Source organism: Urocitellus parryii, chromosome 8, assembly GCF_045843805.1.
Source record: "Urocitellus parryii isolate mUroPar1 chromosome 8, mUroPar1.hap1, whole genome shotgun sequence".
Taxonomy (NCBI): Eukaryota; Metazoa; Chordata; class Mammalia; order Rodentia; family Sciuridae; genus Urocitellus; species Urocitellus parryii.
In genome coordinates this window covers 75,129,383-75,144,352 of record NC_135538.1, presented here as the reverse complement: position 1 = coordinate 75,144,352, position 14,970 = coordinate 75,129,383, and the positions used below count along the sequence as shown (strand labels likewise).

Genomic DNA, 14,970 nt, shown 5'->3' with positions numbered 1-14,970 from the left:
ATCTTGATGGTGCAGCTATGAACACTGCTCATTTTGGGTTATTCAATTTTCTTTTTTTTTTAATTTTATTTTTTTATTCAATTTTCTGACTTCTGCTTATTTTTCTACTATAATTTTCCCTTAACCCTCATCTTATATGACCTGCTGGCAGCGTTTGACACAGATGATTACTATCTTCAGTTGGAGCCCCAAACCTCATACTCTTCAGATTTTTCCTTGTGAGCCATTTGTCCTTCTTAGTTTCTTTTTCTGGTTATCCTTTACAAAACTTAGTCCTTGGACTTCTTGGAAACACTTTCTTGGATTCTCTTCCAGTTTCGTGGTTCTAAATGTCAGCTACCTGCTAAAAACTCCCAAATGTACATCTTGGCAAGAATTCTCTATCTTCATCACCACTTAGAAGTCTAATAGGCATTTCAAGGTGTCCAAAATGGAACTCACAGATGTTGGAAAACTTACTATCCACAAAAAAATAAAAATAAATAAAAATTTAAAAAGTCATTAAATAGTGATTTCCAGGGGTTGGGGATGTGGTTCAAGCGGTAGCGTGCTCGCCTGGCTTGTGCCGGGTGCTGGGTTCGATCTTCAGCACCACACAAAAATAAAATAAAGATGTTGTGTCCACCAAAAACTAAAAAATAAATATTTAAAAAATTCTCTCTCTCTCTCTAAAAAAAAAAAAAATAGTGATTTCCAATTGCTGTGCTCAATATACTTAAAATTTTGATAAAATATTTGGACAAACACTGCAATGACTTCTCTTCATGTATTTAAAATCAAAGCTAAATATACTGGAATATAAAATTATTGAGAAGAATATTACTGGCTGCCAAATATTTTGAAAATTATCAGTTATAATATTTACTATAAAACCAAGGTCATCCTTCTTCCTTATCACACTAAATAGACTTCATGCGAAGTTCTTTTACTTTAATATCCAGGCATTCAACCTAAGTAGTTCCCAGTTGTTGGGAAACAATTCACAAGCAAGATTCAAGTCACTGACTGCTTGAGGATATCCTAAAACTTATATAAAATAAGTAAAAATAAAAAGTAAAATAAAATCGAAAACTTGTTTTCCTGAACTATTTTTTAAAGAAGAGGAGTTAATAATCAACTAACATATTAAGAAATTAAAATTTGTGTATAGTAGCTATCATAATTCTATTTTACCCAGTGTATTTTATTTTCCATGTATTCATAAGAGAAAGTTTAATGGAACATTTCAAAACAACCTGCTGATACTAATTCTATAAGTGGAAATGAAATATGAGAGCAAATAAAATACACAAAGGCCAAGAGCAAGCAAAGGCTATCAGTTATTGCCATAAATGAATGTTGGATTTCAATAAACAAAATTTAGAGGAAGTTTTAAAAATAATAATTTAAGAAAAGGACTGGATGAGATGAAGAATTTATAATAAACTCAAAATAGTTTATTATAAATACTACTACAAATACTTAAATAGTATTCATCTAATATCTATTCATCCTAGAATATAACTAATCAAGAAGTCAGCATTCAATAGATATAAAACTACCAAACATTCAGCAATCAAGAGAGACACACATGAGAGGTATAAATATTATTTTTTAGAAAAATTCAACTCAAACCTTTCTTCAACAAAAGTACTAATCTTCCAAACGGAAGACAAAAGGTTATCAACAGAATGGGAAAAGCTAATGAAAACTGATTATATGTTATCCATTGTGGACAATAGCAATGCCTCTAAAATACTTTTATTTTAGGCACTATTTGTAAATGAGCTCAGAAAAAAGTGAATATTTATGACAACACTGGGACTTTAATGACAGAAAATAGATCTTTCCAACATTAATGCAGAAATGAAACGAAGGCCTACAAATGCTCATTAAGATGCCCTGTAATAATAATGTCAGTGGAGACATGAGAGCAAGGGAAAATAAACATATTATGAAAAGAAAATGTCAGGTAATTTTATTTGGCCAGAATGTTGAAACATTCCATCCTGCATTTCATAACACTCTACTCAGTGGGCAAATGTTGGAATTTTTCACATAGACATGATGGTTTTAAACCTGGATTTCTATTAGAAAAACCAGAAAGTTTTCTGCTTGCTTGTTTAATTTGATTGTTTGTTTGTTTGAGGTCCTGAGGGGATCTTAAGCAGCCAGCCAGCTGGACACTGGCACAGTACATGGTGTCTGGGAATCAGCAGCACAGTCAAAATGATAGCCTTGAATGTCTGTAATGACATCTATTCTTCAGTGAAATTTGCCAAAGAGGAATGAGCACGTCTATTACACTTTCACCTGAGAGATACAATGGCCAATGTGAACTGCAGACCTATGGAAATAAATGCTTTTACCACTGATAATCCTAATCCTGTCTTTCAGCATGCTAATAAAGAGATGGGGAGGTAAAGGAGTTACTAAAACTACTACAGCAGACTGTCTAAAGATTGGTTTGTGGGAAGATGCCTAGTTACATTTTTTTTCTCTGCCATTAAAACCTGCTTTGTATCTTGTATATTACTTATCTCAGGCTCTGATTCAGAGTATGTGAAAATGCTTTCAAACCAGTAACATATTACATGGATGCGTTTGTTTGCAGTTGTAACGTTAAGAAGTGAAAATCTCTCCTACTTTAAATACTTAGTACCAATAGAGGAATAAGTTACATATAACTATACTACATGGTACTGATAAGCTTAATATAAAGGAGAACATATAGAAACACATCTTACCTTTTCTCAAAAAAAATTAAACCATATCCCTTGCAATTCTACTTTGGGATATATACCTCAAAGAATTGAAAGTAGGAATCATATAATCCTTATACTCATGTTCACAGCATCTATTATTCATCATATCCCAGAGATAGTGGCAACTCAAGTATCCATTGATAGATGAATGAATTAACAAATTGTGGTGTGTACATACAATGAAATATTATTTAATCTTAAAAAGGCAGGAAATTTTGGCACATGCTATACTGTGGCTGATATGAAGACATGTTAAGTACAATAAATCAGTCATAAGAAGATAGATACTGTCCAGAGTAACCAAGTTCATAGAGTCAGAGACTGGATGGTGGGTAAATGGGAATTTTTGTTGAATACAGACTTTCATTTTTGGAAGATGAAAAAATTTCTGGCAATGTATGTGCTGATGGTTGTACAGCAATATAAATATACTTAATGCCAGTGAACTTTACAGAGATGGTAGAATGGTTATAAAAAACCACACTAAAAACAAAAACAAACTTACCTTACTTAATGGAGAGGGAGCACCAGATCTAAAAGGCAACATAAGAAAATTAAAACTGAATACGCAAGAATACATTTGTAAAAGCATTTACGTTTGATAACACTTTGTCTAGATTAAACTGATTATAGTTTTTTTTCCAAGTAATGAATAAGCTATTAAAGTATTCTTTAATCTTTTACTCAGTTATAATGTCATCTTTCAGTATTTCCTATTGGCTTAATTACTAGTAGTAGAAATTCTGGAATTAAAAATTATTTTCTCTATCCAAGCTATTCAGTTCTTTCAGCCAATCACTATTGCCTATGCCCCATTAAAATCAAACTGTCAAAATTGCAGTTTTAAAAAGATTTGCCAAGACTTGAGAAAAAGCATGTTGTATATAATTTATAAAAACTCATTATTTAACAAATTAAAAAACTCACTAAGGTTAACATAAGTGCTAACCTTATATTGCTATTTTTAATCATATTGTAATTCATAAAAGCAGAAAGCCTAGAAAAAATATCTCTGTGTTCCCTGAGTCTGAAATATGACTCAATATCCACATTCACACTCCTGAAGTGTGTCTGTTTTTATTTTCATGGCTGTAAAAAAAAAAAAAAACGCTAGAAAAAAACACTTCTATCATTCTGTTATGACTAGTGGAACTTTGAAAAAGAGCAGCAACTTATTTCTAAGAGAAATAAAGGGACATTCACAAAGACTAAATATTATTTAAAAGTTAGATTACTGGTAGCATTGACCATTGTACATCATGTCTAGAAAAGGATCCATAAACAATTGCCTGAACAGCTTACATTTTACTCACATGAACTGGTGGAAAAATGAATCGTGAAACAAAATGAAGACAGTACATTTTAGTAAGATGGTGTTCTACTCATCTACAGAGAAAATAGCACATATAGTAGTAGCAAAACAAAACTAGCAGAAGGTAATTGGAATTTTGTACAATATTATGATCCTTTTCCACCAATTGATCAATAGTATATGCCAGATTAATATCTTTTCCATGTATATTTATCTATAATTTCTCATTTCAAACGGTCTACTGAAAGAGATTCACAGTATTTTCTCTAACTATAGAAACTTACTTAGGAACTTAAAAATCTAGTACAGCATAAGACATTTTTGACTAATAATTTCTCTAATTCCACCTTTTATAACAACAATAAAAAAAGAAAGAAAAAGAAAAAGAAAGCATGTCATTTGACATGGTCTCTTTCTTAGATTTAAATTAATTTCTCAGGAAACATTCATGAGTAAATTCTTTGCAGTATTGACACAATGACAAATATTAATACAGAAAAGAGAATTGAGAATAAGCATGAATTTTTGAAATACATTCCCCAGCCAATAAATAAAAAATGATATCATATCTTCTGCCCTGTAGTAAGAATAAAGTAAAAATGTAGTAAGAATAAAGTAAAAAAATAAGAATTGAATTTCTTATTGTTAGAGAACATTATACTCAAAGCTAACTGTGAAAAATATAATTGGCAAAGGAATCCATTTGTAAAACACCCAAGAAGAAAGGATTACTAAATGGTACTTGTAGTTATTCCATGGATGAGCAAATGAAAATCTCTACTGTCTCTGTTGAGCTATTATCCCACTTACCACATCATAGTTTAATTGTATGTTTAGCTATCTGTCTTCATCCCTGGATGCTACGTTCTTTGAAGGGAAGGAACTCATCCTGTTGTTTTATATCCTAGCACTCTGTATAGCACCTGGCGTTTTCTACATTATTTGAAATTTTCAACAAGAATGCATTCATTTATTCATTTTATAACCAATAAATTAACCAGAATTCTTAAAAAATATATTTTGTGTGAAACTACGCTGTCCAGATGGGAGACCTCTGTTCCCCTTGGCCAGATTTGGCTTTTGTCCTGATTTAATAAACAAAAAGGTGAGAACCAAAGGATCTCCCATGGGTTGTAGCTTTAAAAAGCATCGTTAATCACTGAATAAAATTGGAGGGCTTCTAGGCTTAGAAGGTTAACAGCTTGCCTGAGTCTCATCATTCTTTAATGGTAAATTCAAGGCTCTACTCCAGGTCTGTCTGCTGCCCAGAGCCTGTGTCGGTACCCTTTCCAGTTTGCCCCCCTAAAAACACAAATGAGCCAGTACATTTGTTCCATTCTTACACAACACATAAATTGCTGCTTCGTATTTATTCCTTGCTTGAGATCCCATCTTATTGTTGGCCACTGCCCTTAATGAAAGAAAATACTATAACCTTTTATATATAGGTAATGATGTTTATTAAAGAGCAATACTTTTTAAAAATTTTTCTTCTAGAGAAATCAAGCACATAGTGAACTGAGGTGGAAAAAGTAACACAGTGTGATAATTTTAGAGGGAATGAATGAACCATCGGGTAATCTATTCTAAATTCTGTACAATGCTATGATCAAATCCATGAATTTTTACTATGAACACAGCAAATACCAAGGTTGCCTTCCAATATGGTAATAGTAAGCTGTCAAAGAGGAAACTTTGTTATTTCTTACTTATTCACAACAATAATCCCTACATAGTTTTGCATATAAATGTTAGAAAAAGACAGAGATGTGAAAAACCTATCTTCATCTTCCAAATAATCTTAATTACAAAAGACATCTTGGTTTCTTGTATTGTTCACATTTAATAAACACACATGTAGGATAAAATAAATGTCTCCCTTTTGTTCTGTTGACTAGTAGAAACAAATAATTCACAAGGGTGTATTATACCATATCACACACAATTTCAAAAGTAAACATCTGTGGACATAAGGTACTAAATATAAAGAGCATAAATATTTTACATAGCGGAGATTTCTAAATGCTTCATTTTATGTATATACTTGATTAGAACTTGGAATAGTTTTATACTGCTACTAGATGAACAAAGAAAACAATTTCAGGGAATCCATTTTCTTTATAAAAGTCTTTTGGCACTTCTGCAATATTCTGGGGGGAAACTTTTGACTACTCAACAAATAAAAATTCTTTGATTTCTAAAATTGAAGAGAAATATTTATATACCTAAAATAGATTGTTAGTCTAGATACCAGAAGACCAAAAGAAAGTAAAACCATTTATGCCAGTCACCTTGGAAGACAAAAATAAAGCATAATGAAAAAACACAGATGCGTAAAATGAAATCAATTTTAATGTTCTCAATACTACAGGTGGAATCTAAAAGAGTGCTTTTGCATTTTTAGTAATTACAAAATGCAAAAAAGTCACTCTATGTAGTACTCACCCTTCACTTAAGTTCCCAGGTAAGCACGAACATACAAAGAAGAAAATAGTTAGCTATTATAGCTTATTTATTTTCAAAATAGGGAATAAGCAAAAGACAATTCAAATGTGGTCTCAGCCAATTCAGAAAAGAAATATGACAAGCATAAAATGATTTTAAAGGGGAGAGAAAAATTATTCTAGGCAAAAGGCAGTGCAAATGGAATATTATTGAGTTTCATTCTACCTCTTTAGAAATGTTAATTAAACACCCATGGCTAATTTTTCCAAAATTAGCTTGCAATGGCCACAAGGGGGCAGATTTAGATTTGAAGTCAGGGCTGAGGAGACCTATTGGAGCTAGGGAAAGAAGCATCTCTGGTAATAGCAGCTTGCTGGTAGCTTCAATGAAATATAAGGGCAAAGTGTGGGCCTAAGCAGAGTACAGGCACCCAGAGGTAAAAAGATCAAGGTGAAACTGGCTTATAGGGTGTGTCTATAGCTGCCCAAGGGAGAGATCAACTCTAGGGGACCTGTAGGTTTCATTAGTTAATGAGCTCATTCTGCCACAGGAGGAGAGACATATAGCTTCCTGCCTCCATCTGTGTAATTGTAATCCCTAGGCAAATCACTGGGCTTCCCACATTCCCTAATAGAGGATGGGCCCAGTAATAAGTAGACTGCTGCGATTTAATGTAGTCTCACATCAAAAACCTGTTCATCCATGGCCACACCTAAAGTGGGGCAGACTGTAGTAAGGTCTTGACAAAGTCCTAGAGAGGTTCTGCCATCCATCATTCCTAGTAGCTCTCCATGTAGCCTGAAAGATTTCTCTACTGTTGTTTATCATCGAAAACATACAATGATTACTGTACTCATTTGGAAAAGAGGACAGAAACATCACGTAGCTAATAAAATAACCAGCAAAAAAGTAACATCAAGATGTACAAGCCTAGGTTTTGGGAGAATAGTCAGAAAGAAGAAAGCAGAAAAAAGTGACATTTTGACCATTCTATCATAGGTGAAATCCATGATCAGCCTATAACCCTGCAATGATCAGTTCATAGGTTGTCTCTGCTAATTCCTGCTGTCAAGCTAAATAAAATAGTGTAAAGCTGGTATCATCAACGATGACAGATTTCAAGTTGACTCTACAGGGACACCAACATTGATTGTTTAGATACTGAAGTACAAAATAGTTCCTGACCTTTGGAACCAAAAATCTATTGAAGTCACATATGTTAAAAAAAAATAGCCATAATACAGGGAAGTTTATCGTTAGGAAGGCTTCATCAGAAATTAGGACTGCAGGTAGCCCTCCCAGGATGCATAAGAGTTACCCAGGCAGGACAAGGGTAAGCATCCAAGACTGGCAGAATTACAGCTGAACCAGGCACAAAGACCAGAAAGGACTGGGTCTTAAGAACAGAAAAGTTTCATTCCTGCTGGAGAGATGTAAAAATGGAACCTGGACATTTTTTGCATGCAACAAAGAAAAACAATCAAAACTATAAGTACCAAACACAAAGGTTAAAAAAAAATCCAGTAAAGTGCACTTATCATTGCTTGATTGCTACTTCCTCTATAAAAAGATCTGAGTAAAATGTCAGTAGCTCTGCCATGCCTAAGTGGGGGGATACTAAAGTCCTGGAAACTATACTTGAGGATTTTGCTTTCTTCACACTGGGGTTGGTAACATAACAGTGTTCAGGATACTTGTAAAACTGTGCTTATTTTTACTCATGACCAACCATTACAGTTTTAATTTTTAAATATGAGCAACTCCTTTGTCTTATGGATTCTTTCTAAGGGCAAATATGTAAATCAGCAAGTTCAGTCAATATAGGAATAATCTATTAATCTGCCATATTAGCTTGCAGGTGGACTGCTTACTCATGAGGTCCTACTGACACAAGTAACACAAAGGGCAGGGGTTCTGTGGGAACCCCCCAAAATTACAATATAGCATACCCTGAAACTATAGTAGTATAAGTTTACCATGATAAATCTCATTCTTATAAAGAACGATCCTAGTATTTTTTATCTTATTTAGAATACACAACTAATGCGTACTTGTTTCCAGGTTTCTTTCCTTCTAATGTATTTAGATGTTGTTCAAGGGTCTCCATAAGACTGCTGGGAGCCTACAATAAGAAAGTAAAAATAAATGTCTGCATTGTTTTCTTTCAAAGTAAACACACTGTAACATCACTGTAACTTTGCAGGGTGGAAGTTTATGGGTGGAGCCCAATATTCATGTGAGATAATTTCATTTGAGGTTCTTCTGGTGTTTAAATATTTAAGATCCATGGAATCTCAGGTAGGCCCATCTTTTACTAACTCCCCTGCATACCAAATAAACTTTCAGCAGGTTTTCAGTGTAGAGGCTACCTTGGACAGACTTTGCTAAGATATTACTTGAATGTAGTATACTCAAATCAAGTTCACAACCTTCCCATAAAGCCACAGTGGAAGAGAGAAAGTGCCCAAATATAAATTCATAGAAATTTGAAAATACAGTAAAATCTCACATTGAAATATTCAGAAAAAAATGTTATCATATTTAAAAATGGAGACTAAGTGAGAGTTGGGGGGAAAAGAATACAATTTAATAGACATAATAATTAAATTTTTATTATTGAGCTATTTAATTTATGTATAGAATAAAGCATTGTGCATTGGCAGACTAAATAATACATTTCAACTCTTAATTAAGAAGGTCGTGAATGTTTCTTTCTATAAATAAAATTTCAGGCAATAAAAAGTGATATACTGTATATTAGAAGAGAAATAATAACTTCATACAAATATTTGACCCAACCTATTTCTCAAGCATTATAAATTTAATTTCATCTTTCTCAAATAATTTTCACCCAAACTAGACCTTAACAGCAGTGCAGGCACTCAAAGAAAAGCATTTCATGAATGAATGAAACAACAAACTACATTCACAGGTACATTTAATTTTGATAATTGTTCTTTAATGTGAAACTACTTTTGAAGGACTTCACAGTAACTATGTTAACTGCAAAACTGACTTACAGAATTTGAAGAAACTAATATAATTACATTTAAATTATATGTTTAATGATAAAATAAAATTCTTATTATTTTTTTAATTTTAAAAGTTTAGAATATATATTATATATTCTAAACTTATATAATATAATATATACGATTTATTTAAATTTTATTGATAGACTTATAAACTCAAAATTTATATAATTATTATTCACATAATTATATGATTGTAAATGTAAATACTAAGTGAAACAAAACACACCAATTTACAAATATATAAAAATTACTAAGTGAATGAAAATATTAACTTGATCCAAGTGATGGAGGTGTGGTGGGAAGGGACAGCTCTATCAGTGTTATCTAAAAAGCTTTGGACTAAATAAAAAATAAAATAAAAAATTATCAGGATATAATAAATTTAGAAAAGCATAAAAATTAGAATTTTAAGATATAACTCAGGGTAAAAATCAACTAAAAAAACAAATTCCAGTAAGCTGCAGCTAAGGGTATAGTTGTAAGTCTTAAAAAAATAAATTTTTAAGAGAGATAAAGGAAATTTTGCTTTATATACCCAGTTGTAAGCCATAAAGAAATGCTCATTGAAAACAGAACATACATTGCAAACAATATTTATATAGAAAAATATATAAGTGACTTCAAAATTTTTAGATGGATTCATATCTGATAAATCAAAAATTGTCATGCTAATTGTTGGTGATGCTGAACATGGTAATGATGATGGAACTAGGAGACCTGTGCATATGAATTAAACTTTTTTACATTCAATTTTTTTTGTTGTTGTTGTTGGGATATGATAAGGAAAAAAAATATTGAGTCATAGAAACTCTTGTCAGAAGATGTGAATTCTGAGTATTATATGCAATATAAAGAAACAGTGATCCTTTGCTAGACTTAAATTTAAAATACTGTCTAATAAAAACAAATGATACTTATAGTCATGAAATAGAGAACAACATTTATGGGATAACAAAAGAGGTCATATTTTCTCCTTTAAAGTTCCTTAGGTATTTTAAACAAATCACCATGAAGATAGTCTGAAATTTCATTCTTCTTGTAGAAATTCTTAATAATTTAACTGAAAAAATTGGAAAATGAAGTAGAAGTTACAAAAATCACATGAGTTGAAATAGAAATCTGACAAGGGAATTCAAGCCTGTAAAACTGACTCTGGATTTAAAGGGGGTTATTTAGCAATACACAGTACACAAAAATAAATTTGGAGCTTTTTAATCCCAGAGGTTTTAAAAGTGCTTTATAATTTACATTTCTTATAAGGACATGAAAGAATCTAAGAGAAACAAATTCTTAAAATGTCTTGGGGAAAAAAAAAGAAAGGCATGTTAATATTAATGTCTAGGAGTGCACGACTGTGTGCCTTTTCCACTGTCTATGCTTTAAGGACTTCCTGGACTGAAGGATACAATAAATGAAAATGGTCTACATTTCCAAGGAGCAAAACTTTGAGCGTGCCTCTGCTGTTGTAAAAGAAACTCCAGATAACAAAGTATAATTAGCACCCTACTTATTTTCTCATTTAAAAAATGGCAAAGTCAATGATCAAATCAGATGGAAACACCAACCCAAAGAATAAATCAGACTATGAGAGCTAATAGAAAACAACAATATTTCCATGGTTACCAATGCATGGGGGTATAGTCTTTAAAAGGAGACTTGACTTTACCAGTAGTTTTCAGATCAACAGAATTCCTGACATCAAATCCTAAGATATTTTTCATAAATGGAGATATTTTAAATTGGGAACACACACACGTGCGCGCGTACGCACACACACACACACACACACACATACACACACACACATACGCACCACCCCCCAAAGAAATAATATTTTAAAAGCATTTTCTTGAAATAAATTAATAGCTGAGTGTAATGCCCAGGATCCAAAAGGGAGAATCCATCTACAATCCAGATGCTTTAGATCGTAAAGCATCATTAAAAGCAAATGTAAAAGGAGCAATCAAAAGATTCAAATTTTTTTATCATAGCCTGAAAGAAACCATTTGAAAGTGCTGGGGAAAATATTAGTTCCGACATAATATTTACTTCTTACCTGAAACATTATCTTTAAAAGTATTTTGAAAATTTCACTGATATTTATATTTATATATGTATATGTATGTGTATGTATACACACATATTACACTGCGGATTGAATGCAGGGGTGCTCTACCACTGAGCTCCATCTCCAGCACTTTTTATTTTTTAAGAAGGGTCTTACTAGGTTGCCTAGGTTGGACTCAAAATTGTGATCCTCCTGCCTCAGCCCTCTGAGTTGTGGGATTTCAGACATGCACCATTCTGGCATAATCATTTAAATGCAGTGATGATTACATGAACAAGTTATAAAGGGCTACAGATGACTACCGTGGTACTTACTGTGTATTCTCTAACCTAAAAGATATACATTAAACTCTTCCATTTTACTGCAAGAGGATTTCTAATTATTTATTATTTATTTATTTATTTACTAGTTATGAGAACTGATTTTTATAGGAAGTCCCTTTGGTCTACATCACTTCTTTAAAGCTATCCTATTACGTATTTTTGTCTATTGTTAGGGCTAGATTCAGTAGTCATGGTAGCCATGGAGAAGCCTGACGGCAAAACCTAATCTTGGGGGACTTAAACTGAGTCCATACAATCTGTTTTTTATGACTCATTTCTCAACTAATCCTAGCTTAACGCTACCTAAAGGATTAAACTCAGAACATCACAAGTTTCAGCTCAGACCTACTGTACTGTCATAGTTGGTCTAAACCCCTAGCTTGGTTAGAGACCTCCATCAGCCCTGTGGAAGAGGCTCTAAATAAGAACTATGGAGGACCTTCAGCTCTGTCTCCCATAATACCAAAAGAAAAATTAAGAAATTTCAGAAGCATACTATACTCTTGTATGAATTTAAATGTGCACAGGAAAATTTGACCAGATGAATTTTTGTTTTTAAAATTTCTTTTGTTGTTAATGGACCTTTATTTTATTTATATGCGTATGCTGAGAACTGAACCCAGTGCCTCACACATGTGAGGCGCTGTACCGTAGAGCTACAACCCCATCCCTAGGTGAATTTTTCTGAGGAGGTAATTTAAAAATAAATGTTGGGCTGGGGTTGTGGCTCAGCGGTAGAGTGCTCGCCTAGCACGTGCCAGATGCTGGGCTCCATCCTTAGCATCACATAAAAATAAGGAAATAAAATAAAGATATTGTGTCCAACGAAAAAAATATTTTAAAAAGTTAATGTCTGAGTTTATGTGGCTCTTAAGGTCATTACAAAAGCAGAGGATAGACTGCTACCAGAGTCTAATGAATCCCTACCACAGAACAGCTTCTATTAGAAGATTTTGCTTCTGGGAGGGTGAAGTCTATTCCCCAAATTATGAAAACAAACATCTTGTATCATTAAATACAATATGTCTCTGGACTTCTTCAGAAATTATATAAATTATAATAAATATATGGTATTATTAAATATTAAACCCAAGTATGTGAATGTATACACAGCCTTTTGTCAATGATATGCTACTATTTTATTTTTATTATTTATTTTTTAGGGTACTGGGAATTGAACCTAGTGGCATTGTACCACTGAGTTACATCTTCAGTCCTTTTTATCTTTTATTTAAGGATGTTGCTAATTTGCCCCAACTGGCCTTGAACTTGTGATCTTTCTGCTCTGCCTCCCAAGTAGCTGGGATTACAGGTGTGTACCACCACACCCAGTTTATCATTCTCCAGTTTTAAAAACCAAAAGATATTTAAGTAGTCTCTTAAATCTTTCCTAATGTCCATTCAGACTGTGCCCAAACTGAGACAAAGAAGGACCTATTCTTTTTTTTTAATTTTTATTTTTTTTATTTAATGGATTTTATTTTTTTTAAATAAAATAAGTAATTTTTACTTTATGATTTTTGTATCTGGTTTGATTTTTTTATACTGAGGTCATGAATTATTACTACTATTATTATTATGACTGCGGAATGCATTACAATTCTTATTACACATGTAGAGCACAATTTTTCATATCTTTGTATATAAAGTATGTTCATGACAATTCATGTCTTTATACATGTACTTTGGTTCTGTTTGCATTACAATTCTTATTACACATATATGCCACAATTTTTCATATCTCTGTTTGTATATAAAGTATGTTGACACCCAATTCGTGTCTTCATACATGTACTTTGGATAATGGGGATTGGCAAGGATAGTGGAATGTGATGGATGTCAGGACCTATTCTTAACTGAGCTCCTTTCCTTAACAAAATATCTAGTTTTCATTTTGTCTTACAGTGAGGTTTGTCTACAGTGTTAAAATAAAGATGACTTTTCATTTCTAAAAGGAGTTCATTGAGATAAATATTTTAATGTACATCTTCTTAAAGTTAATTTATATTATCTATCTTGGATAAAAGCATGTATAAATGAAACTAGTCATTTTTGTTTAATGAATTACAAAGATAAATTTACTTCTAATAAAGATATTTTAAAAAAATATCTATTTATTTATTTATTTTTAGTCATACACAATACCTTTATTTTGTTTATTTATTTGTATATGGTGCTGAGGATCGAACCCAGGGCCTTGCACGTGCTAGGCAAGCACTCTACCACTGAGCCACAACCCCAGCCCCTAATAAAGAGAGTTTAAAATAATATTTTATGTAACCTTAATTTTTTCCCTACTCAAATTATGTTAATATCTTATTCAGGCACACACTTACTCTAAGAATACTATTGTCTCATAGTAGCAGAAATATTTTATACGAATATTCTGTCTAATAGAAAGAGTTATCTCCCAGTTTTTAAACTAAAAAAAACCACACATGTCATCAAATTTTGAACTGCTAAGTTTTACTTATGAAGAGTTCTTGATATTTGAGAGGTATTTTAATAATACACATGCAGAAAACTATTTTTTGTGTGTTCCCAATTTTTAATAAAAATTTAAAAATCAACATTTTAAATATGTAAATATTTAAAGACATTTAAGGATAGCAAACTGATATTACTAAAAAGTGGGTAACTTATTATGATGATTTTCTTCTATTACATGACTTTTAAAATTTATAGACCGAAAAATTCATAATATTTGTCATGGTATATAAGATAGCAGTTCAATATTCTCTCCCATCATTTCTAAAACAACATTGTTTCTAGTTAAAGGACATGCTATTTGGGACTGAAATTTACCATTACAGAGTGATTAAGCAAAAACTGCTTCTTTCGGTTATGAGAAGGGTTGTACAACTATTCTGCATCTGTGAATGACGCCCTGTTCTCTCCCAAGAGTTGGATGCTGTACTCTCCTGACAGATAAAAGGATTGATAAGTGAGCCCCTCTATTGTTGTTGCTTACTAGATGGACACTCCCCAAATCACTGATCTATCACCACTATATTTTTTTAAAAAATCGTTTTTCTTTTATGTG

At 32.3% G+C, this 14,970-nt stretch overlaps 1 protein-coding gene across 31 annotated transcripts in view; it reads right to left on the bottom strand.

The window, feature by feature from the left end:
• The window catches only part of Snap91 (synaptosome associated protein 91), a 120,279-nt gene that overhangs the window by 43,679 nt on the left and 61,630 nt on the right, over nucleotides 1-14,970 (bottom strand). For 25 of the 31 annotated variants that reach the window (XM_077802164.1, XM_077802167.1, XM_077802168.1 and 22 more), the window contains 2 exons: nucleotides 8,553-8,623; nucleotides 3,250-3,277 (listed from right to left, as the gene is read on the bottom strand). In XM_077802164.1, the coding sequence (XP_077658290.1) occupies nucleotides 3,250-3,277; nucleotides 8,553-8,623 (99 nt within the window). Of the gene's footprint in view, nucleotides 1-3,249; nucleotides 3,278-6,501; nucleotides 6,508-8,552; nucleotides 8,624-14,970 lie in introns of all 31 variants that reach the window. The other 6 variants (XM_026410528.2, XM_026410531.2, XM_077802166.1 and 3 more) reach the window with 1 other exon arrangement.